Genomic DNA, 25,259 nt, shown 5'->3' on the forward strand with positions numbered 1-25,259 from the left:
ACATCACCCAAAAAGGGCAGATGAATATTGTGTGTCTCCTGTGTGATCCTCCAAGGACACAACATTACTTGTGTACTAGTCTGACTGTGGATGCATAACCTGAATGAGGAATCATCAGACAGACCCAAAATGGAGAACACTTATTTTTAAAAAGGGAGAGATTATACATTCTTCAAAAGTATAATATCATAAAAGAAACAGAAAGGCTGAAGGTGAAAAGATACTAAAAAGCCACGACAACTATATGCAATGTGTGATCCTAAACTGAATTCAATGCAAGAGGGGAAAACCACCGCTATCAAGGACATTACTGGGTCAAGTGGCAAAACTGGGTGTGGAGAGTAGATCTGATAAAACTGCAGCATCGATGTTAAATTTCTTGAAGTTGATAATTGTACTGTGTTTATGTAAGAGAATGTTCTTATTTTTAGGAAATACACACTGAAGTATTTGGGTATAAAAGAACAGCAGTATGTGCAACTTTCAGATGGCTTTAAAAAATTGAGAAGGACAGTAACACCAGTGAGGAAAAATACTACCAACAGATGAAACTAAAGGATATAAGGGTATTCTTTGAACTATTCTTGAAATTTCTGTCAGTTTGAAATTATTTCCAAATAAAATAACTTTTAAAGTTCTTTGGCTTTTGTTAACCTATCAAAAAGAACTAAGAGGGCTTCCCTGGTGGCGCAGTGGTTGAGAGTCCGCCTGCCGATGCAGGTGACACAGGTTCGTGCCCCGGTCCGGGAGGATCCCACATGCCGCGAAGCGGCTGGGCCCGTGAGCCATGGCCGCTGATCCTGCGCGTCTGGAGCCTGTGCTCTGCAACGGGAGAGGTCACAGCAGTGGGAGGCCCGTGTACCGCAAAAAAAAAAAAAAGAACTAAGAGATGTGCATACCAATTTAGATGGGATAGGTCCCTAAAAAGTACAATAATAAGAGCATAGGCTTCTGAGTTAAGACAAATTTGGGTTCAAATCCTAGCTCTGCCCTTATTAGCTGACCTCAAGAAGTCTCAATTTCTTCATCTATAAAATGCAGAAAATAATGCTTACCTCATAAAATTATTTTGAGGATTAAATGAAATAAGGGCTGTAAAATATTACAATGTCTGGCATATAGTCATCATTCCACAATGCTATTTATTATTTTTATAGCTGACTAGTGGTGATACTTGTGATGGTAGTTATTGTGGTGGTGGCCAGAAAGCCATGGAAATACAAAGACGACCAAAATATGATTCCTGACCTCAAGGACTTAAAAAAATAGAGCTGAACCACAAACTACAGTGTGTCACATAAGTGCAAACAAACTGTTGCTGGAGCAGAAACAAAAGTGTATTTACTTCTTCTGGGGAGTGGGTCAGGAAAGACTTCTCAGGGAAGGTAATGGTCAAGTGAGCAGTAGAGGGTAGGTTAGGATTTCACCAGGCAGAGGCGAGGGTGAGTGTTTGGGGCCATCCTGATGCAGGTAACAGGTATGGGCTGAGGGCTCAGGGCACATGTGGGAAGCAGGGGAGGCAGAGAGAAGTGTAGAATGGGGCTGGAAAGTACACCCAGGACCAAGCTGGGGAGGGTGAAGGGCTTTGAATGTAACATGTAGGGTTTCACTGTTTTCTGGGTGTGGTGGGAGAACCACTGGAGGTTTTTGGGTGAGGGATGACAGGACTGGATTGTTGTCATGAAAATGCCACTGGGCTAGGGTGTCAGTGTGCAAATGGATAGCTTGTGGAGAGCAGGCAAAGGACACACAGTATTTCAACACTTTAACAACCAGGACCTGTGCTTTCCAGCTGTGCTTGGGCCCTGCACCTCTTATCCCAGGGTTTCTCTTAACCAGACTATCTATCCTCAGCTTATATAACTCAGGCTGGCCCAGACGGTGCTCTCCTTACCAGAACCTTCTTGGCCAGGAAAGTCCCCTTGAAGGTAAGGGTTTCTGCCCACACTGGGCAGTACCATTTGTATTTTATGTTGTACAGTCAAGGTGCCCCATGCAGTCTACACACAGGACTGGACTTAAACATCAACTGTGGATGTTATAGATGAGCCATTACATTTCCCTCTCTTTACTTTGTTAATTTTGGGGGATATAAGAAAAAGACATGGGGACTTCCCTGGTGGCCAGTGGTTAAGAATCCCCCTGCTAATGCGGGGGACACAGGTTCAAGCCCTGGTCTGGGAAGATCCCACACACCACGGAGCAACTAAGCCCGTGCGCCACAACTACTGAGCCTGCAATCTAGAGCCCGTGAGCCACAACTACTGAGCCTGCATGCCACAACTACTGAAGCCCGCACACCTAGAACCCGTGATCCACAGCAAGAGAAGCCCCCACAATGAAGAGTAGCCCCCACTTGCGGCAACTAGAGAAAGCCCGCATGCAGCAACGAAAACCCAACGCAGCCAAAAATTAATGAATAAATAAATTAATTAATTTTTTAAAAAAAGAAAAAGAAAAAGACATGAAAGTTTTAATTCACTTTTTTTTTTTTTTGCGGTACGCGTGCCTCTCACTGCTGTGGCCTCTCCCGTTGCGGAGCACAGGCTCCGGACGCGCAGGCTCAGGGGCCGTGGCTCACGGGCCCAGCCGCTCCGCGGCATGTAGGATCCTCCCGGACCAGGGCACGAACCCGCGTCCCCTGCATCGGCAGGCGGACTCTCAACCACTGCGCCACCAGGGAAGCCCTAATTCACTTTTTAAAAGGATACTCTAATCAAAATGGGGCTCTTCTGGAGTTTATGTCTTACTTCATCTATAACTAGTTTGGTAGGACTCATGCTTCTCCCATTTGCAGTAAGAAGGAAGAACAATGTATTTCCCTAGGATATTCTCCTTTAACTCTCAAATTTACTAGAAAGTGATTGGAAGGTGAGCTGAGATTTAAATCAACAAGACCAAACAATGGCTCCAGGGGGCTCATTCAGTGGTCAGAAGGGCCTGTCCCCTGCTCCTGCCATTACCTCGGAGGCGATGGAGGTGAAACTGCTGCTGAAGTGCACGTGCTTGTGCATCTCGCTGCCGTTGGCCGTCAGGAGCCAGGCCCCGAGCGCCTGGTCCTCACCAGCCGACCGGTTGCTGTGGCTCTGGTTCGGCAGGAGCTCCGCCAGGTCCCAGTGGTACGACGGTGTGGCCCCGACCAGCGCAATGAGGATGGCCTCCGTGGCCACATAGAGCTGAAAAGAGGAAACACAATTAGTAAGCTCACAAACCTTGAAAGAGCAGGTCTCGCTTTTATGTCTGTAGGAGCTACAGAAACGAGACGCTTCAGAAACAAAGGAAAAAAACAAAAGGAAGCTTCCTGATCTACTACTAACGGAGCCATCAGCAATCCCATCTGTAAAGCACCTTCTACTTCCTCCGAGGGTTTTCTTCTACATTTGAGATACATCTGATGCTGAGGACACGGCACATAAATGGTTCCGCAGTGGCAGGGAGTTGGGGAGGGGGTGATATTACTGGCTCTGATTTAGAAGACTAACATTCCAGCTCTTTTCTCCTGACCACTACACCTCAGTTCAAATAAGCAGTCACCAGGGCCCAGGAGTATCTTGGTCTTGAATTCACGATCTAAACAAGAAAACATGTTGTGGCATAGTTAAATGTTTCCAAAAAAGTATGTGTTTGTATACACACACACACGCACATACACGGGGAGGACAGATGCTCTATTAAATCAGGGAAGCATTATATGCACTTGAGTAGGTACTAAAGTATAGTATACAACTTATAAGATGTAAAAAATTCAAAATCCCAGGGATAGGTACCCACTTTATAACCTTTAGCTGTAGTAATCATTGTTTAGTCTAAACATAGTTTCCCCCTAAAGAAAAAATTATTTCATTCATTCATTCAAGGAATATTTATTGAGCACATACGACATTTGTCACTGACTGTTTTGGGCTTTCTGGCAATTCACAATTGGGTTTACAAGCTGTTGGGCCCTGTACAGCGTTTTAATGCTATAGATCCATTCATATAACTCTCCTTGGATGATTGTTTCAAGCTTAAAATTTATTAGGAAAACACAGAAATAGTCTGTTCCATAGTGAGACAATCTTATTTGAAGCAATCGCTATTCCAAAAAATTTTTTTAATTAAAAAAAATTATCACTATTAACTTAGAACTTAATGTCTTAAAATAGCTTTAAACAGAGTAAGTGTTTAAAAAACACAAAGCATGTGATTTCGGTACAGCATGTGGTAACACTCCCACTGGATGGACGAGTTGACTGCTGCATGAAAGGATGGAGAGACCTGCCCACAGCATTATCTCCACTGTCAGGGAACTCCCAGCTCCTTCCACACCCTTCTGGAGGGCCATGTTCAGCTGTTAAGGGGATAAGCTAAAGCACCAAAAGAAGAGTAATTTATCACAAGTAGATGATGGAATTATTGACAAGGAAAGAGAAAAGAAGTCATGACGTGTGTGTGTCATAACAGCTAATGTAAAACCCAAGACGTGATTTTTCCCCTCTCTGCCAAGGCTGCAAGGCTGTAAGGCAGCCCCAATCTATTGTGAGTCGGACGACTGTGGGCCTCTGGAGATGCACAAAGCTGCCACAGGTCAGTCTGCGTGTGTGATTTACGGTAAAACGCAAAGGAAAACACGTTTCTCGGTTTATATTGCTTCCTGGCCCCTATTTGCATACTATTAAGGAAGTTTTCAGGACAGGAGGCAACCAGCTTACAAAAATGAAAACCTTAATAATTACAAGAAGAGGTAGATTACACATTTAGCTATAATTACAAAGCCACTTGCACCCATTTTAGTAACTGCCCTTCCTGATTACAATCTGCTGAAATTTAATTCATGGGTAAAGAAATGAAAAACAAAAAATGGGGAAAAGGGAACTCAGGAGATGATGCAAAACACATGTTCCAGTAAACGCACAGCCTTCAATCTGGCAAACCTAACTAGTTATATTTTTTTCTCTAAGCGTGCTCTTTTCTGCTTTTGTTCGTACCATTCACTTCACCTAGAAAGCACTTTCTTCTGCTGTGAATGTCTGAACCTTTCCCATCCTCCAAGATGTAACTCAGATGCCCCCTCCTCCTTGTCACCTCCTACCACCTTGCCTTCCCTCCAACCCCTCCAGAAGCCCTCTCCTGCTTCTGCTCACCTCCAAAAGTTCCATTTAGACCTTTCTTAGAACCCATATCATTTTCTTCACTGCACTATATGTATCTGCTTGTCTTATTTTTTCTATTGAAATCTACCCTCTCTGAGGGCAGGATCTGTGTCTGATTCACCTTTAGGCTCCCAAAGCAAATAACTCGGGGCCTAGATAGATGATATCACACATTCAACAAGTCCATGGATGAATGAATGACCATAACAGAATACTAATAATAACAGCAAACACTTCTCTAATGCTAACTATATGCCAGGTACCATTCTAAGTGCTTGGTGAAAATATGTTAATGCATCTTATTTTTATCTGTATTATTCTAGAATAAGCAATGTTCTGTGTAAAACAGGAAATGCTCCAAAGGGTCCTCTAATCTGAGGTGTATTTCATTGTGGAGGCTACCAATCTTGGAAGAAACTACAATGTGCAGAAAAAAAGTTAAAAAACAAAGAGGTGGTGCTGATATATACCCTTATTTATAACGCAGGGAGCAGTGAAACCTAGCTAATCAGTATTATCTGTATTAATCAGTATTATCCTTAGCAGTCAGTAGGTTGAAGAAGCACTTTCCTCCTTTCTCACTTTCTCTGCTCTCTTCCTACCCCTCACAATGTTTCCATTACCCACCCCATGTGAGCACACACACACACACACACACACACACACACACACACACACGGACCTCACAGAATACACAGGGCCATGGCTTTGTGTCACCAGAGGGGTCGGAAACATGCAGCTCTTCCTTGCTGTGCCAGCCTCCATAACATGGCGTCAGCCTTTCTGTCTTTGACACAAATGGCCATGCCTGGTTTTGCTAAAGGTAAAAGAGAGAGCAGGCAGGCATCTATAATACATGCTAACTATGAAAGGTGAAAGGGACATCATGAGGATTAGGTAAAAGAGGAGATGCTTAAACTCTGCATACAGATTACTGTTAGGTACTTTACACCAGAGCCACACACATGGGTCACATGGTCCTATGAAGTCAAAGATGGTTTAGCCCTGAGCTAGTCCAGGGGATGCACCACCTATACAAGGCACATGGAGCGGTTTTCCTCGGTTTGTGTCTGCGACAATGTCACGTAGCTCTCATCTTGCTTCTTCCCCCAGAGTACAAACACTCTCCCTCTCTTCCCTCTGCTGTGACTCTGTGCACACATTCACTACGTAGCCTTGTCTAGAGAATTGCACCCATCAGCAGATGGGTCTTAAAGCCACAATGAGAAACCACCATCCATTCTCCTTCGGGGTGGGACCAACAACATCTCAAATAAATCATTATCTTCTCTAGTGCTACCTCCAGGGAAGGAGAACGAGTGCCACAGATGGCGGGACTGATTTTTCCCCTTCAATGTAATTATAATTAGAAAAGTGACTAAGATGCACTGGGGGATTGAAATTTTTAAAGTTTCAAAAGTGAATGCTTTAAAAGTAATTTTACACTAACAGCATTATAAGCCTTTATAATACTCAGGAAACCAAAAGTGTCTCCCATAAATTATCTCATCACAATATCTTGTGCTGGTGAAGTCATGGTAAATATGATGTTTATGTTGTAAGCGGGAAAGATGAGCCACAGAGTGATTAAATGAACGTTCAGGGGAACGTAAAACACTAATGGCAAAGCCAGGATGAGACTGGGAGCCACCTAACTTTGGGGCCAGAGCTTTTTTCAGAGAAAAAGTTGGGGGGAGGGATCAAAGATGATTTCATTGTTGTCATCACTCAGTTATCTAATTGACTCAATCAAAAGCATTACATGAGTATGACCGCATCACGAAGGCAGCACCCAATGTCCAGGGCCCAGCACTAAGTGGGTATTCAATAAATATCTGTGGAGTGACTTACTGATACTATTTCTTGTGTTTAAAAAATTTAATTACGCCCTGAATAACAGATGCCTCTAAGTCCCATTTCTTCCCTGACTCTGATTTATCCACATGATGCCACCAGATCAGTCTCCCTGAGACATTCTTCGTGAAACTCTTCTGGTCAAAACATACGAATGGATAAATGATAGCTGTCCTAGCACCCAGATATCTACCACATGACCCGATGGCTACCTTATCTGCATCCAGGCTTTCTGTACTAGCCTGTTCAATTCCCCAAACAGGACTTTTCATTGTGTGCTGTGAAAAGCATATGGGATCTGTACACCTGAGTCTGAATCCCAGCTCTAGTAAACTTCCAGCAAATCAAAACCTTTCTAAACTTCATGTTTTCTTCCAGTAAGACTGGACACTGGCAGTACATCTTTATCTAGTTCATTCATATCTAACTAACCTAATCTGAAGGTCAAAGGGATTTTTCTTTAGCCAACATCACACAGTAAATCGCACAGCACCATCCAAATAGCATCTATCAGCACCTCCCAATTTTAACGTTCAGAGTGTGACTCTGCAGGCCGGGATGAGACCTGAGATCCTGCTTTTCTAACAAGCTCTGGTGAGGTCAAGGCTGATGGTCTGGGCCACACTTCGCGTAACAAGGGTCTAGGTTATTCCCTCTTCTATACTTTCTCCAATGTTATGTTTCTCCACCTGAAACGGCCTACCCACTTCTCTCTTAACCCAAGCTTCAAAGTTCAACTCAAGCTCAACCCTCTTTCTGAAGTTTCAACAAACCACTCTAGACCATGCTGTTGTCTCTTTCTTAATGTCTAAAGCATTCAGTGGTTGTATTATTTACTAGGGAAATATTACTTTGTACCATTATTTAACAGTATAGATATAATTTTTTCTCTTCTAATGATTTGCCATCTCCTGAAGAAAAGAAAACCCTAATTTCTACTTCTATGTCCTTTCAAGAAACCCAACACACTACTGTGTACATAACAGGCTATAATATATTTGGTTAACTAATTCCTTGCATAAGGGTGTGGCAAAGAAAATGATGATGGATTAAAACCCAGTAATTATGGGACCTAATCTTGGTTCCAACCACTAATTAAGACCTTGGACACATTATTTGACCTGCATCAGTTTCCCTCTCAATCTCCCAAATAAAATGGGAATGCCACCACCTGACCACCTTCCTTCTGTTATTTCAGTTTAATTTTTAAAAAATTTTAGTGAGTGCCAACACTTTGCAACACAGTGTATTCTGAGCCTCAGGTGACAACAATGATGGGTAAGAAACAGTTGTTTCCTTCTTAGGCACATATATTCAAGTGAGGACAATATGTCCAGAGCTATAAATACAAGGCAGATTTGGACAAATGCTCTATTAGCCAGAGTAGAAATGAAGTTAATGAGACAACAAAGAAAGCAAATGTGAATTCCAACTCGGGGAATAAGGAAAAGCTTGCAAATGTGACACCTGAGCTAGGCAGTGAAAGGCTGCTAGGGGTTTAATCAAAACAAAAATCAAGGAAGGAATTCTTAGGCCAAAGAAAGAGTCTGATCAGAGTCATGAGAGTAAAGAACCTATTTTTAGTGTTCTTTGAAGAAGTATTACTGGACAGGCTCAGCTTTTCCCAAACTTCAGTCATGTGAGTACCCCCTGCAAGAGTGTTACGTGCCCATTTGTTTTCTATTATTTACTTAATGGCCTGCTTTTAAATGGACTCAAATTTTTTAACTTGTAAATTTACAGAGAAATAAAATTGTATACCAATACAAATATAACCAGCCAGATGGAACTATAAAAATACAATGTTCTGGGGCTTCCCTGGTGGCTCACTGGTTAGGAATCTGCCTGTCAATGCAGGGGACATGGGTTCGAGCCCTGGTCCGGTAAGATCCCACATGCTGCGGAGCAACTAAGCCCGTGAGCCACAGCTACTGAGCCTGCGCTCTAGAGCCCGTGAGCCACAACTACTGAGCCTGTGCTCTAGAGCCCGAGAGCCACAACTACTGAGCCCATGCGCCACAACTACTGAAGCCCACGCTCGCCTGGAGCCCGTGCTCTGCAACAAGAAAATCCACTGCAATGAGAAGCCCGCGCACCACAAGGAAGACTAGCCCCGGCTCACCGCAACTAGAGAAAGCCAGCATGCAGCAATGAAGACCCAATGCAGCCAAAAATAAATAAATTAAATAAATAAAATTAAAACAAATACAATGTTCTTCTACAGTACTAAGTGTTAGCTGGCACATTTTTATTTAAGGTGGGGCACAAGAGAGATTTTCGGGCAGGTTTTGGGACCAGTGATTTTGTGCCTCACATCCACCGTCATGTTTCTGCTGCCTCACCTTGTCGCTGCAACACAGCAGCTGGACCTGCTACTGATCTACACTCCCCGGGATCCTCCTTTGGCTGCTCTGACTCCTGGGCCAAGTGTGTGTTTAGTTCCATGATGAAACAGATGTGCTTTATCAAGGTTGCAGGCAGTGAGAATGACACAGATTCCAGTCAATTCTGATGTGCTCCAGGCTGCCTTCCCTGCAGACTTCAAGCTCCAACAACAGACACAGAGACAACAGCCTTACAGGGACTGCCGAACTAGCTCCCACAATTATATATGGTCAAATCCTCATAATAAATTATTTGCTGATTACATATATAATCATGTACATATATACAGATACAGATACACATATATATACAAACACATACATCTCCAGCCTAGAAGTTCTGCCTCCTGTTTCTCTGGTTGAACTATGCTGACACAACCTTAAACAAACATGGCAAAATGTCAGCATTTGTTAAACCCAGAAGTAGGTACATGTGTGTCTGTGACGTTATTCTATGTATTTCATCTGAAATGTTTAATAACTTTAAAAAGTTTTAAAAGAAAATGAATAGTAAGTACAATAAAAACATAATAATGTTATTCAAGTCTAACTAGGTAATGTTTTCCACCAAAGTCTGAACTTTCCTTAATTCTGGTTCATTCCCTTTGTTAAAACAGAAATATTTGCAAATGTTTTGAGAAATACTAGCACCAAATGAGACATTCTTCTTAGATAAACAAAAGGATTAAAGAAGAACTGAAAAGGGAATAACCCTCTCACTTTATGAGTTAATGTTATTTAATAACATTTCCATAGACCACCTAAATCTACCATGCGGGCCACTCCTTGGGAGGTCAGAAAATGCAGAAAGATAGAAGATCAGAAATAACTGATATAGAGTAATACGGAATCAAGAACAAAGTGAGAGGATATACCTGGGAAGAGGGTAGAGATGTATCTTCCTCTTGATCTACAAGAATCTGCCTGCCAGTGCGGGGAACACGGATTCGAGCCCTGATCTGGGAAGATCCCACATGCCACAGAGCAACTAAGCCCGTGTGCCATAACTACTGAGCCTGCGCTCTAGAGCCCGCGAGCCACAACTACTGAGACTGTGTGCTGCAACTGCTGAAGCCTGTGTGCCTAGAGCCCGTGCTCCACAACAAGAGGAGCCACCGCAGTGAGAAGCCTGCGCACCGCAACGAAGAGTAGTCCCCGCTCACCGCAACTAGAGAAAGCCCATGTGCAGCAACGAAGACCCAACACAGCCAAAAATAAATAATAAATATATAAACTTATTTTAAAAAAAAGAGATTCATCCATGTGGCTGTGTGTAGACCTAGTCTGTTCATTTTAACTGTTATATTCTATAAAATTTATGTCAGATTTTAATTATCTAGTCCTTTTTTTTTTAAGATTTTTTTTTTATGTGGACCATTTTTAAAGTCTTTATTGAATTTGTTACAATATTGCTTCTGTTTTATGTTTTGGTTTTTTGGCTGACAGGCACGTGGGATCTTAGCTCCCTGACCAGGGATCAAACTCGCACCCCCTGCATTGGAAGGCAAAGTCTTAACCACCTGACCACCAGGGAAGTCCCCAGTCCCTTTTTGAGAGTCATTTAGGTGGTTACTAATTTTTGTCATTACAAACAGTGCTGCAAAAAACACCCTATACATATCTGCTTATGCACAAGGGATACTGTCGTATATACACCTAGGAGTCCAATGCTGGTTGTAATTTTACTAGACAGTGCCAAATTGTTCTGTAAATGGGGTACTTTCTACTCATTTTCATCACATTTGTACTGTTAGACTATTTAATGTTTGCTATTCTAATAAGTGTGAAATGATATTTCATAGTCATTTTTATATGCCTGTCCCAGATGACCACTGAAGGTAAACATCTTTTCATGTGTTGACTATTATAGTTCCCTCTTCTGCAAAATACCTGTTAAGTCATTCCACGTTCTAAAACACCGTGAAAAGATATTTATTGCGTAGATGATATGAATGCACAGGTAGTTCAAGGATCTGAAAAGTAAGGTTGGGTTTATTAAGAGTTTACATAATAATAATGCATTCCGAAATACCAGAGTACTGCATCTCAAGCTGAGATTCACAGCAGCATCACAATTCTGCTGGTGAAACGAATGTTTATTACAGGTTACATGTTCCTGTTGGTTAATGGATGCTTTAAATTCTGTGCAAATTATACCACAGCATATGATTCATGATCCTGAGGAAAACGAAGGAGCCGGAGTCTCTGACTTAGAGCAAGGAAGTAGGATCCATTTCCACTTTATGTCTAAACAGATCAAGAAAGAAAGAACTGCATTCAAACCTTCCTCCAAACAGTCTGGCAAATAAGCACACACAAACACAAACACAAACACAAAATAGTGATAATGGCGTCAACTTTGAATCACGATTGGAAAATAGAAATGGTAATAAAGTAAATAGAATTATTCATATTTAAATACCACAAAAAACTCTTACCCAAAGGAGGGCATGCATATTTGAGTGGGTAAGAATTTTTCTAACTGCAAAATTATAAATCTTATTGCTTGTTCATAGGACAACCAGTTTTACAGAAGGCAATTTCTCTCCTCTAGCTTTCTTCTTAGGTACTCTAAAACCAAGTATCACTATTATCAGGTCACTTGCATCTTATCATGCTGACGAGAAATGTACAAAATCTGCATTTATTCTGTACGTATCTGAAAGTTGACCACTATGGAGATTCCAAAGATTGTGTTTGCAAGGCAAGTGAAGGTAGGTCTCCTAGGCAAAGGAAACGATATTGAGACGTTTGAGGAGCTACCTGATGATATCTATAATCCAAGAAAAGTTAACCTAAAGACCTTTAGAGTTGGCTTGTAATGTGGTCTTGTCCTCTTAGTTTGAACTTGGATGTGTTTGAAGTAAAGGGAGTTAACATCATTTTAAAAATAATAATGATCCTAGAAGGAAGAAAACAGAAGAATCTGTACGGTTTCCATCTCTGTCCCTCTAGTTTTGTGTTTCTCAGCGGGAGTTGGTCATCACCAAACCACAGATGTAGATAAGGCTCCTGTGAGGCAGCCCCCCCTCCCTGGTGGTCCCTCTCCCTGGCAGTCCCATCTACAATGTGCAGGACTCCCCCTCTCTGGCAGGGCTGCTATACCATTGGTCTGTACACTCACTGGACACTGGTAGACAAGTGCTTTGGTTTTAAAAAGCAAACATCAAGTTCCTTCCATTCAAGCCAACCAACTCTGAAAAAGGCTTCTTACTTCTTCCTGTTAGAGGAAGCAACCCCCAGAAGAATGATGAAAGCATCGTGTTACAACTGTGTGACGGGACCCTCTAGTACTCGCACTCTGCAGGCCAGCTCCCCTAGTCTAAATCATCTCCAACAACAGACTTGATAGATCAGCCTTTGGGGAACTCCACTCTCATATCCAGGAGAGCTTTGGGTGACCATAGGACCATGTGGATTATGTATCTCAATGGGGTAGTTGAGTCCTCACAAATGGGTAACAGCTGTGAAGAATTCACTTCTGCTTGGACCTGGGAATCTACTCTTTTGGGATCCGCACAGCTACAGGGCACCTCCTCAGCCCACACCTACAAGTAAAGTCAGTCACTCATCCCCAACACTCTAAGAGCTAGTTCTTCTATGGTGAATACTGACCACACATCAGGCAGGGTTCAGTGAACGGTCATGGTCATGGGCTTAGACCTCTTTGGTACCAACTGGGTCTAACCAACTGGGTCAACCATAACAAAAAGTAAATGATGGAAATTTAACAGGTCCCGAACCCAGAACGGTAGCCTTTTTAGTGCCACACTCCACTCAAGACAAACTTATTCAAGGTCAGTGGATACCTGGCTAGGCAGGTGAGAACATAATGATACAGGAGATAGAGTGTAGGTGAGATTACTCAGAGAGGGAGTTATGTTCCTGAAATTCTTGGTTAGAATAGGAAAAGAATTTTCTCAAAGAGAAAATATAAATGCATGTCAGACATCATGATCACAATTCTATTCTCTCTGCATTAAATACTCTTTTGTGATTTAGCACAAATACTTTTTCCCCACAGGAAAGTGCATTTAAAGCTAAAACACACTTAAAGGAACCTCAGAATATCACATATTTGTGAACTGAGAACTTGTTTTGCTAGAGAAAGAACTGACTTCATCTGTCAGTGCATCATTTAAATGGTTCTTCTGGCTGGTTATGAAATCAACTGAACTTTCAAACATTTTAATGGAAAACAGAATCGCTTAGTCAACCCTCACCTCCAACCCTCCCAGTCTTCCTGTTGAGCAGTTGATTTATGCAAGGTTTAAGCAACTGGTGGACTGGTGCTTATACCCATGACCACCCTGTCCTTCCCTCAGAATAACTATCATCACATGTTAATTGTAATTATTTAACTGCCTGCCTGCTTCATCCCACCCCCACTAGAATGTAAACTTCACAGGAAAGGGGCTTTGATTTATCTGACATTATAGCCCCTGATAAGCACATAGTAGGCACTCATTAAATATACGTTGAATGAAAGAATAAGTAAAATGGCCGACTGGCATACTAATAAAGGATCTGTGAACAAAATGCCTTTAGAATAAAAGAAGTAATTGACATCAAATGGGCCATTTAAGCTGGCAAAGGAGGAGGAACTTGCGTGGCGAAGTGTATTTGTAGTGACCTTGAGCATATGGAACCTACATTTTTAGGCTGGGACAGAAAGTTTTAACTCCTGTAAAACAGTTCCCTAAGTTCAACTTTGTGGGAAAACTTTTGGGGCCATGTGGCAATTCTGTGAAGCGTTTACAAGAAGAAACCTTGACAAAAATGTCCATCCTTGGAAAAGGCTCCATGAGAGACAAGGCAAAAGAAGAAGAGTTGAGGAAAAGTGGAGAAGCAAAGTACTTCCACCTCAGTGATGATCTCCATGTTCTGACTGAAGTGTGTGCCCCGCCCCCCAGCAGAAGCCTAGGCCCGGATGGGACATGCTCTGGAGGAAATCAAAAAGTTCCTCATTCCTGAGTATAATGATGAAATCAGGCAAGCACAGCTCCAGGAATTAACATATTTGAATGGTGGTCCAGAAAATGCAGATGTACCACTTGTTACCTTGCATACAAGAGGGGTACCAACCCCAGCAATAACCAGGGGAAGGGGAGGAGTCACAGCCCAGCCAGTGGGAGTCGGGGTACTGCGAGGGACACCGACTGCCAGGGGAGTCCTTTCCACCCGAGGGCCAGTGAGTCGGGGAAGAGGACTTCTTACTCCCAGAGCAAGAGGAGTCCCCCCAACTGGGTACAGACCTCCACCACCGCCCCCAACACGAGAGACCTGTGGAGATTATGACTATGACGATGGACATGGCACTGCTTATGAGGAACAGCGTTATGATTCCTATGATAACAGCTATAGCGCCCCAGCCCAAAGTGGTGCTGATTACTATGCTTATGGACACCGATTCAGTGAAGAGACGTGTGATTCCTAAGGGCCAGAGGAGTGGACTAACTCAAGACACAAGGCACCCTCAGCGAGGACAGCAACGGGTGTCTACAGAGACCAGCCATACAGCAGATACTGACTGTACTGTCTGATGTTGTGACATAGCCAGTCTCCATCAGTCCTGTATACTGTTCAAAGTAATTGTTTTCTACGAACAATCCCTTTTTAAATAAATCAAAATGCTTAAAATCTGGAGAAAACCAAAAAAGCAGTCTCTGAGAATTCTGTACGATGAAGAAGTGATTCCATTTTACACCACACGTTGTAGATGGCACTATGGACTTTAAAAAGTCTCAAGCCAAGGGGACTCTGGGCAGAATGACCCTGCAGAACTTAAACCAGAAAGAAATAAACCCTATGCATTGAAAGCTCCTGGATAGGAAGTCCCCTCAAATCCAGGAAAAGATGGTAAGTAGATACCAGAGCTGAAGGAGGCCCTCTAAATCAGCCCTTCTGTCAGCGGGTGATCAGGGCCCTCCCTCTCTGTGTTCCAGATTCCAAAGTGACAGCGCCACAGGTTAAAAATTCCCTTCCTATTCACAGCGTATTCCAGGTAACAACTGGATTTTTCATCTCTTACTAACCAGCTCGCTGGCTTAAGTACCCCCCACGCAGTCCCTCCCCACTCGAGGTGAGAGAAGCATGGCGCCTAAGGGAGGATCCGAGGCTTGGGTTGACAGGCCGGCCGGCGACCTTGGCTTTCCGGGGCCCAGGCCAACGCGCGGCGCCTACCCCAGCGCCGCCCTCGCGCGGGGTGAAGGTGGAGGCGGGAGAGGCTCGCCACACCTCGGGGTTTGCAGAGGCTCGGCATCCGGGCCGGGCGCTGGGGGGTGGGGAGGGAGGTACGCCTCTCCCCGGACAGCCAGGAAGCGGGGACGTGGGAGCCACACGAGCGGCGGGGGACTCACCTGCAGCAACACCGCCAGCAGGAAGCACAGGTACATCTGGTAGATGCCCATCTCGCCCACCGCCTGGAACGCCTCCTCCACCTCCATGGCCGGCCGCGCGCTCGGCCCCGGCCTAGCCGCCAGCGGGAGCCCGGCCCCGACCCGCCCTCCCGCCGCCCCCGCTCCGGCGCGGCCCTCCCCGGCCGGCCCGGCGCGCGAGCTCCACGGCGCCCGGCACCGGCTCGGCCCAGCCAGCGAGGAGCCGGGCGCGGCGTGGGAGCGTGGGCGGGGCGGCGGGAGTTGCGTCTACGCGGCGGGGTCGGGGGTCGGGGGTCGGGGGCCGGGGGCCCGCGCGGGCTTGCGGGTCCGGGGCAGGATGCCAGGTACCAGGGCCTCTGGGCTTCCTGTTAAAGATTTTTTTCTGAGAGGGATGGGTTTCTGCGCCGCTTAAAGCGAGAGGAGGAAAGAGGAAGTGGGCTCGGGCGTCGGCATCCTCTCTGATGGAGAAATACGGGAAGGGCAGCGGCGTCTAAGCCACAGCCGCTGCTTCGGGGACGGGGGACGTGATGACTGTTGGGAGACCCGGTGACTGCTAGCATAATCTGTACTTTTGTACGAATCAGTTAAATGCGGTAAGTGGGAATGGGTTCTAGATCCTTCAGAGAAGAGTGCTGTTCAACATTTCTTTCCATCCTGCTCTGTGCTAGCTATGTGGTCAGGCAACCAAATTCCTGCAAAACCGTGAGATACATTTGGTTATAGAAATATCCATGAGGTACGAAGGAAATACAAAAGATGAAAGATTAATTTGTGGGACAGGACGTGATGGCTGCCAAAGTGTTTGAAGGATAAACAGCAGTTTGAAGGGCTGGAAATGGAGAAATATGCAGCAGGACCTAGGGACGCTAGTCACTTGCCTTAAGCCTCATTTCTCCACTTCCTTAGATTAACAGCTGCATAGTATTCCATTGTCGAGGCCACGGCACCCAATACAATATTGAACAGAAGAGGTAACCAGCTAATGCTTTATCTAGCCTTTTACGTCTAAGAGAGTGAGATAGGTCTATAATTTTCTTGTTACTGTTCTTGTCTGGATTTGGCTGTGAGATTATAGTAGCTTAGTAAAATGAGTTGGAAGTATTTAGTAAAAACTCTTCTTTAAACCATCTGGACTTGGTTTGTTTTGCAGGGGAAGCCTCTTTATTACAGAGATAGAGACCTAGAGAGATTTATGTCACTTATTTTTATGGCTTTTTTTTTTTTTTTTTTTTTTGGTACGCGGGCCTCTCACTGTTGTGGCCTCTCCCGCTGCAGAGCAACAGGCTCCGGTCAGCGTCCATGGCTCACAGGCCTAGCCGCTCTGCAGCATGTGGGATCTTCCCGGACTGGGGCACGAACCCGTATCCCCTGCATCGGCAGGCGGACTCTCAACCACTGCACCACCAGGGAAGCCCTTTATGGCTTTTTGTTCTTGAATTACTTTTAGTTTTTTTTCTAGAAGTGTTACTATTTTATCTAGTTTTTCTGTTGTTTTTGGAATAAACTTGTTCATCTTGTTCTCTTGGGGTTTTTAAAATCATGCTCTAGCTGTATTTAGGCCCCATTTTTTTATTCTGAATATTAATTCATTTTTATTGTCCCATTCTTATCAGTCTTGCCAGAAGCTTGTCTACTTTATTATTTTTTGAAGAAACCAGTTTTTATTGTGATTTTTCTTTATGTCTTTGTTTTCTATTTTATGGAATATATGAACTATTTTCTTTCTTTACTTATTTTTGCTAGTATGTAATTCTTTTACTGCCTACATGACTTGAAAGTTTAGCTTTTTGCTTTCAATTTTCCTTTTATAAGAATAATTATACATAAGACTATGCATTTCTCTCTAGGTACTACTTTGCTCTATTCCACAAGTTTTGTCATGTGGTACTTACATTGTCTTTAGTTTTAACTATTCCATGACATTGTAATGTCCTCTCTACCCAAGGAGCTATTTGTTCATTTTTTTTTAAGTTTTCAATTAAAGGTTGTTGCTATTTTTTAACCATCTTTTTATTGTTGATTACTAATTTAAATGCTTTGTGAACATAGATGATATTCAATCTTGGAAATTCAATTTTCTTGTGACCTAGTATGTGGTCATTTTAGAAAAGTGTACTGAATGTATTGAAAATACTCTCCATTTGTTTGGGTGCAAGGTTCTTTATCTATTAGATCAACCTTGTTAATTTTATCAAAGTAGTCTGTATTACTACTAAATTTTACTTTGCTGGATGTATCAGTTTTTAGTAAACGTGTCAAAATCTTACAAGATGATTATCATTTTCGAGTTTTTATCAAGTTCTCTTTTTATTTGTGAAAGTTTATGAAAGTACCAATTGTATCATTTCTTTTATCGCGATAAAATACCTTTTTTTCTCTTAATGCTTTTTGTCTTAATTTTCATTTTGTTTAATGTTAACATTGCTGTGTCAATTTTTTGTTGTTGTTATTTTCCTTGTAATCCCTTTGTTTTCACCTTTCAGCTTTGTTACCTTCTAGACATGTTTATGGAAGGAGGGTTTATTTGTCTATCCAATTTTGTAGTCTCTGTCTTTTAACAGGTGAGTTAAACCCACTTATACTCATTGTGAATGATATATTTAGAATCATTTCTACTATTTTGTGTTTTATGTTTACCATCTTCTTTCTTTTTACTTCCTGGCCATCTCCTGAAGTCTTAAAGCCATTTTTATATGGTCCTTCTTTCTTTCTTCTATTTTTGGGAGCTACACATTGCACTATTTTTTGTTTTATGTTTACCATCTTCTTTCTTTTTACTTCCTGGCCATCTATTGAAGTCTTAAAACCATTTTTATATGGTCCTTCTTTCTTCTATTTTTGGGAGCTACACATTGCACTATTATTGTTATTATTGTTGTCATTATTATTATTTTAGTAGTTACTCAACGTTTTAACATCCACATAACTGTACACTGTTCTACAATGTTGATAGTTACTTAATATATTTATTCTCTTTTCAAATTACACGAGATTCCAGAATGCTTTACCAGAGAAAACATAGGACATAAAATGTTATGTTCTGAAAAGCTTTGTTAGGTGACTCAAGAAGTGACTATTGTGGTGCCAAAACACTGATGAACAAGACTAATGTGAAGTGTTTTAACAAAAAACTTTCACTGTTAAGGAAAATTGTCCTGCACTTGGAAATAATCAGAAAGCAAGAAGAGGACTGTATGTCCTTTCAATGTAATCATGAAGCATTATTCAACAAGCCCACCCCCAGGATTATTTAATTATTTAATTCAGTAGGAAAATTTACCAGTGTTTGACCTGGCTATTTGCTATGAATTAGAGTCTAGATACTGTGCAGTTACATGTAAATTTGTGGATTTTCTTTTTGGTAGAGATGTAAATGATTATGTTTAATAGGAAAGATAATAATCTATTATTTCATTGCCCTGCAGAACATTAATTCATTTTATATATAATCTAGCAATCTTTTTTTTTTCCTAGAAATAACCAGTTCTTCAAATGCTCTTAGAACCAGCTTTACCATCCTACTGCTTCCTTCATCAATTAAAAATAAAATCATTGACATGGGTTCATTCTGTATAGGTAAGAGAGTCATATTTTGAACTTTTGAAATTTTCCTTTGATATTATGATGCATGAGAGTGAAAAAATTATACATCCATATTTTATGATATATAGCTAAATAAATGAAGTGTTAAGTAGAAGTTGGGTTATTTCATCTTACTCGCTAAAAGTTTATGTATTTTAAGTGGGTCAGAAACTTTTCTACATATTCCGTGTTAATTCACATTGTGTTGGAACATATATCCTAAAAGCAGTTGGTTATCGTGAGAACAGAAAATACAACCCTGGGAGTGTCAGAAATGAGGTCTGTGGATTGATAGAGTCCAGGTATGCAGTGCTAAGGAGCTTCAACTTTTTCCTGCAGATGATGGGGACCACTGAAGTGTTTTTTCAGGTTGAGCGTTGTGATTTTTAAAAGATGATTTGGCAGCAGTGGAAAATGCACATAACACCAGTTGAGACACTGTTGTAAGGGCCCAGGCAGGACCCAGTGAGGGTCTGAGAGCTTAAACCAGGACAGTGGTAATAGGGATTGAGAAGTGAAGTCAAATTTATGGTAAAATCTGCAAAAATTGACAGTGATTCATTTTGCAGAAGCATACGAGAGAGAAATCAGCAATGATTCCTATGTTTCTGGCTTCAACAACTGGGAAAATGGAGGTAGTACTATTTTTTTATATATATAAATTTATTTATTTCATTTATTTATTTTTGGCTGCATTGGGTCTTCGTTGCCTGTGCACGGGCTTTCTCTAGTTGCGGTGAGCGGGGGCTGCTCTTCGTTGAGGTGTGCGGGCTTCTCATTGCGGTGGCTTCTCTTGTTGCAGACCGTGGGCTCTAGGCACATGGGCTTCAGTAGTTGTGTCACACGGGCTTCGTAGTTGTGGCTCTTGGGCTCTAGAGCACAGGCTCAGTAGTTGTGGCGCATGGGCTGAGTTGCTTTGCGGCTTGTGGGATCTTCCCGGACCCAGGGCTCGAACCCGTGTCCCCTGCATTGGCAGGCGGATTCCTAACCACTGCACCACCAGGGAAGCCCAGAGGTAGTACTGTTAACTGAGGTAGGGAACACAGAAGGTAGAGTAGGTTGGTGGTGGTAGGTTGAAGGACCTGAGATAGGAATGGTGGGGCCTAGAGGCATTGCTCTTTTAAATGGTCGTTGCCCCTTTAAGATCCTGCCCTTCCCCCCCTTAACCCACCCAGGCCCCTGCTGGATTTCCTTGCCCTCATTTACAGTCCGTGCCAGAGCTTCTGAGCATGCGCTGAAGGAAAAGCAGGACTAATTAAAGCTCTCCTGAGGCTCAAGGTATTGCATCTGTGGCTCTTAGCAAAGAGTTCCATTTTGAGAGCATATTTTCCCCATCTGACCATTCTTTACTCATTTTTCTTTTTCTTAAGTCCTTTCCTACTATAATTTTATAGTACCTGTATTTCTTTTAATAACTCAGAAGTAATGAACATCTGGGGTTTTTTTAATAATAAACAATTAAAATAATGTTTAAAATAGTGTGTCTATCAAATATACACTTGTTGGGATATGAGAGGAAGAAAGGTTAACTTTATCTGGTAAATTACATAAAGCCTTGAAGCAAATATACTCAATTATTGTCATCTTCTTTCTTTTGTTGTAAAACCTCCACACCTAACCACAGTGTCATGCCTTTTGCTTCACTGGTAATTTGGTGTCCCGGAAGGCTACTGAAATTTGGTATGCAAGATAACAGAATTCATGTGTGTTAAGTGTTGTTTCAAATCCTTGGAAATCAGTGTTGTATACCAGCCTAAATGTACCCAGAGTTAGTCTTTTTAAAAAATCTAAAGAACATTTTTCCTTCTGCATAAACCTTTATGCTGAGATAACTCTGTTAGTATGTTACAGCAACATGCCTTAATAAAGACAGCCAAAGTCCAAATACCTCTGTCAACATTAAGTTGATATAAACACAGCAAATGTGATGGGAGTGACCAGATCACAAGGAAGCCAGATTTTGAGGACAGATGTCTGGGAGGAAGGAGCAAGAAGACAAAGGGAGGAAAAGCAAAACGATAATGGATTAGCGGTGAGATGGACGTGTCTCCGTGTTCTGGCCCTCCAAACCAACAACTGTCATTCAAAAACCGTCTGTAAGTGGGTGAAAGCATATACTAAATTAGATCTAAATCTGATATGGAGGAATTGGCCATTTCCATGTCTCAAACCTTAGCAACAAAAGAGTATGAATAGAGTTAGGTCTGAAGTTCTATTTTTAGGTTACAGCAGAAAGAGATGAAATATGAAATTAGCCATTACTTACGTTTGAATTTAGATCATAGAGTGTTTTGCTTGCTAAGAGTCCAGTATTACATGCTGTCCCAAGAGGCACTGAGCTTAGAGAATGGGACATTCATTTAATTCAACAGATTCATTCCTGAGTGCCCAACTTTAATGAAAACGTCAGGGTTGTTGCTGTTACTGCCGCTATGCTGCTGCTATTTCTTATGCAGGGAAGTTTTACAACTAGGGAATACAGACTGAAATGACGAATTTGCCATACTCATGGACGTCTATCATTTGAGGCTATATAATTCAGTAGGATGGATAAAAATTTGCCAAATGCCCCAAAGTTCCCCAGGATTAAAATCTGGGTGCTATTGGAATTGCCTGAACCACTTGAGTTGGTTAAGTATTGCACAAACATGATGATAACCTGCATATCAAGAGTCTTAACCCCAACTGGGCTTTCTAAATTAAAACCAGCAATTTACATTGCCTTCAGAAAGTAGGAACCCAAAGTAGATTTCAGAGAATCAAGTTTGATCCACTGGATCTACTCAGTCTCAAAAAGGAGAAGTCACCAATCCCGAAACCATTCTGAAAATCGTTGTGTATGAGAATTCTTTCAACAAATGCGTGCTGGGCATATTATTCTAGGTGTGAGGAATACAGGGTTAAACCAGCAAAGCCTCTCCTCTCGCTAGTGGCGCTTGCCTTCCAGTGAAGACTTTCTTCTTGGCTGCAGTACTGGATGGGGTGGTAGGGGTGAGAGCGAGGAAGAGGAGGAGGAGTTGTCGACTCTGGAAATTGCACACTTGCTCTACTATCTGATCATGAAATAGGCTCCAAATTAAAACATAACAATGTGGCTAAGTAGATTAGAAAGAAGGATGGTATCCATTATGTCTTCTTCAGTCTGAAGGCTCTTGTCCCTATGTTTATCTGCCTTAAGAAGAATTAGCCAGATCTTGTTATCTCCCTATAGTAGTGAGAGTCACTTAGTAGAAAGTTACATGAGTGCACAAATTCACATGAATTTTCAGAACTAAGTTAATCCTTAATTTACTGGCATCCAGCTATTTGAGCCTGAAGATCATATTGCATCTTAAATGATATAAACTCATCTTCATCGGTTTTCATATGAATGAGAAGAGTATCTTATTCTCAGCCAAACAGCAAATCAAGTCCTCCTCAATTATCTGTTTCAGTGCAAGATTTTGAATAGTCTCAGTTTTATTTGCCCCTCCTACCAGGCCTGAGATTCTTCTTTCACCTTTGTCTAATAAAGACCTTTTTTAATTGAATTATAGTTGATTTACAATCTTATGTTAGTTTCAGGTGTACAGCAAAATGATTTAGCTTTACATATATATGTATATATATATGTATACTTTTCAGATTATTTTCTACTATAGGTTATTACAAGATATTGAATATAGTTCCCTGGGCTATACAGTAGGTCATTGTTGTTTATCTATTTTCTATTTAGTAGTTTGTATCAGCTAATCCCAAACTCCTAATGTATCCCTCCCCAACTCCTTTTCTACTTTGGTAACCATATATTTGTTTTCTATGTCTGTGAGTCTTATTCTGTTTTGTAAATAAGTTCATTTGTGTTGTATTCTAGATTCCACATATAAGCAGTATCATATGGTATTTGTCTTTCTCTGCCTGACTTCTCTTAGTATGATAGGTCCATCCATGTTGCTGCAAATGGCAGTATTTCATTCATTTTCCTTCACCTTTTTTTGTCACAGGACCTTGTGCAAACCCAATGAAGTTAATGGTTTTTTTTTTTAATTATTTATTTATTTTTGGTTGCAGTGGGTCTTCATTGCTGCGTGTGGGCTTTCTCTAGTTGCGGCAAGCGGGGGCTACTCTTCATTACAGTGCGCAAGCTTCTCATTGCAGTGGCTTCTCTTGTTGCGGAGCACGGGCTCTAGGCATGCAGGCTTCAGTAGTTGTGGCATTCAGGCTCAGTAGTTGTGGCTCATGGGCTCTAGAGCACAGGCTCAGTTGCTCCATATCGTGTGGGATCTTCCCCGACCAGGGCTCAAACCTGTGTCCCCTGCATTGGCAGGCGGATTCTTAACCACTGCGCCACGAGGAAGCCCGAAGTTAATGGTTTTTCCTCAGGACAATGAGGGTACTGGAGAGGGTGCACTCATACACACACACATTTTGAATGCCATTTTTTAGAAATCACTGAGCCCACCCCGCCACATTATAAAAATGTTAAATTTAGGCTATGGGAAGTTAGATAATAGGTTTAAGATGATTCCGGGACATACTGCCAGCCACATAATTAGTTAGCACAGCAGTAACTAAAACCAAGTTCTCAAAAGTTTGTGAGTTGTTTTTTGTTTTTGTTTTGTTTTGTTTGTTTTTACTAACAGATTCCACTCTCTGGTACAGGCCCCATCTCTGAACCGTTTTTTCTTATCTGGAAATATTAATATAGAACAATATTATCTTTGTAACACATTTACACTCTGATTCCTTTGTAAACAGAGTAAATGTCCCCAGATCCACGATTTTAAGGTTGGGACTTTAGCTCAATAGGGGCCCTCCCTCCCTAATAACTCAGCGACATGACTGCAATCGCAAACACGTGCTGAAGGCTTTCTCATCTGTTGTGTTTGAAGCCAGAGAATGGAATAGCACTGTAGCTTTCCTTTGTGGATTATTCCTTACTCAACAGCCATTCTGCTTTTGACCTGAAAAACTGGGCCACAGAGATCTTGCACCATCAGGCTTCTTTCTTATTGGGCTGTGAAAGTCTAACATATGGCTAATTACAATTTACACCTCCTTAAGTGCTCCAACAATCCGCTAAAGGATGTTTTTGTCTCTTTGGTTTAGTGTTCAGAGCACTTTTTGCAGACAAAGCAGTAAACAGTTCCTTTGGAGGTGCTTTTTAATTTCAGATGATGATGGAAGATGATGATCTTCTGTCTGGGTTCTTAATGATGTATTCTCGGCCTGGTCTGTTATATGACGGTGTTCCTAATGATGTGTCATTGCCATTTACAGCATCCTGGTGACCAGCTTGCCTTTTCCTCAGCATCTTCTTCCCATGGTCAAGACATGAGACAGGTCCATTGAGGATAAAATGAAGAACTAAAGTAAGTGAAAGAAGATGAGATTTTAGGAGCAAAATGTCTATGGCATAAAATAAATTAATATAACTGATAATAAAGATATTTGATCAAAGATACCTGAGTCATTTTGTGTTTATGTTTTTATTTTTGTCATTGCTCTTTTCAGCCGTGTGTGTGTTTATGAGATAAATACATGCTCTGTTGCAAGGAGATGGGTGCTTCTTGAAATAACATATAATGGAAAGTTATTGCTTCAGACTAAAAATTTAGTTTTAGTTTGTTGGATGTCAAAATACAAGCTGATAATGAGAAATCACTTAAGCAGAGAAGTTTTCTATTCAGTGAAGTGGTTTGCACAGGGAGAAGATGTGCTGATGGAGATGTTTTATTTGAAGCAGGATATAGAAGGTAAGGATGGATTTAGTCCTGGGGCTCTCTTCTGGCCCTGCCAACATGTGACCAGCAGCACCAAATATAAGCATGACAGCTTGGTGCAGTCAACTGAGACCCACATTTCCTTTTCCCTTCATCCAGGGAATAGCTAAAAACACGACTTCTAATTCCCTTACTGGCATGGGGCTGTGCAGAAATAAATAAGTTTTC

The 25,259-nt window shown here is 42.0% G+C and overlaps 1 protein-coding gene and 1 pseudogene across 9 annotated transcripts in view; one reads left to right on the top strand and one right to left on the bottom strand.

Annotated features, from left to right (window-relative positions):
- The window catches only part of SLC22A15 (solute carrier family 22 member 15), a 119,500-nt gene extending 103,650 nt beyond the window's left edge, over positions 1–15,850 (bottom strand). For all 9 annotated transcript variants that reach the window (XR_007477596.1, XR_007477598.1, XR_007477597.1 and 6 more), the window contains exons 1-2: positions 15,730–15,850; positions 2,964–3,176 (exon numbers count right to left, since the gene is read on the bottom strand). Coding sequence is in view for 4 of the 9 variants with exons in the window: in XM_049710349.1 (XP_049566306.1) it covers positions 2,964–3,176; positions 15,730–15,816 (300 nt within the window). In the remaining 5 variants the exon portion in view is untranslated. The remainder of the gene's footprint in view (positions 1–2,963; positions 3,177–15,729) is intronic.
- Positions 12,046–24,777, top strand: LOC117202995 (KH domain-containing, RNA-binding, signal transduction-associated protein 3-like; annotated as a pseudogene).
- Positions 24,778–25,259: the final 482 nt, after the last annotated feature.

The sequence above is a fragment of the Orcinus orca genome, chromosome 1 (assembly GCF_937001465.1).
Source record: "Orcinus orca chromosome 1, mOrcOrc1.1, whole genome shotgun sequence".
Classification (NCBI taxonomy): Eukaryota; Metazoa; Chordata; class Mammalia; order Artiodactyla; family Delphinidae; genus Orcinus; species Orcinus orca.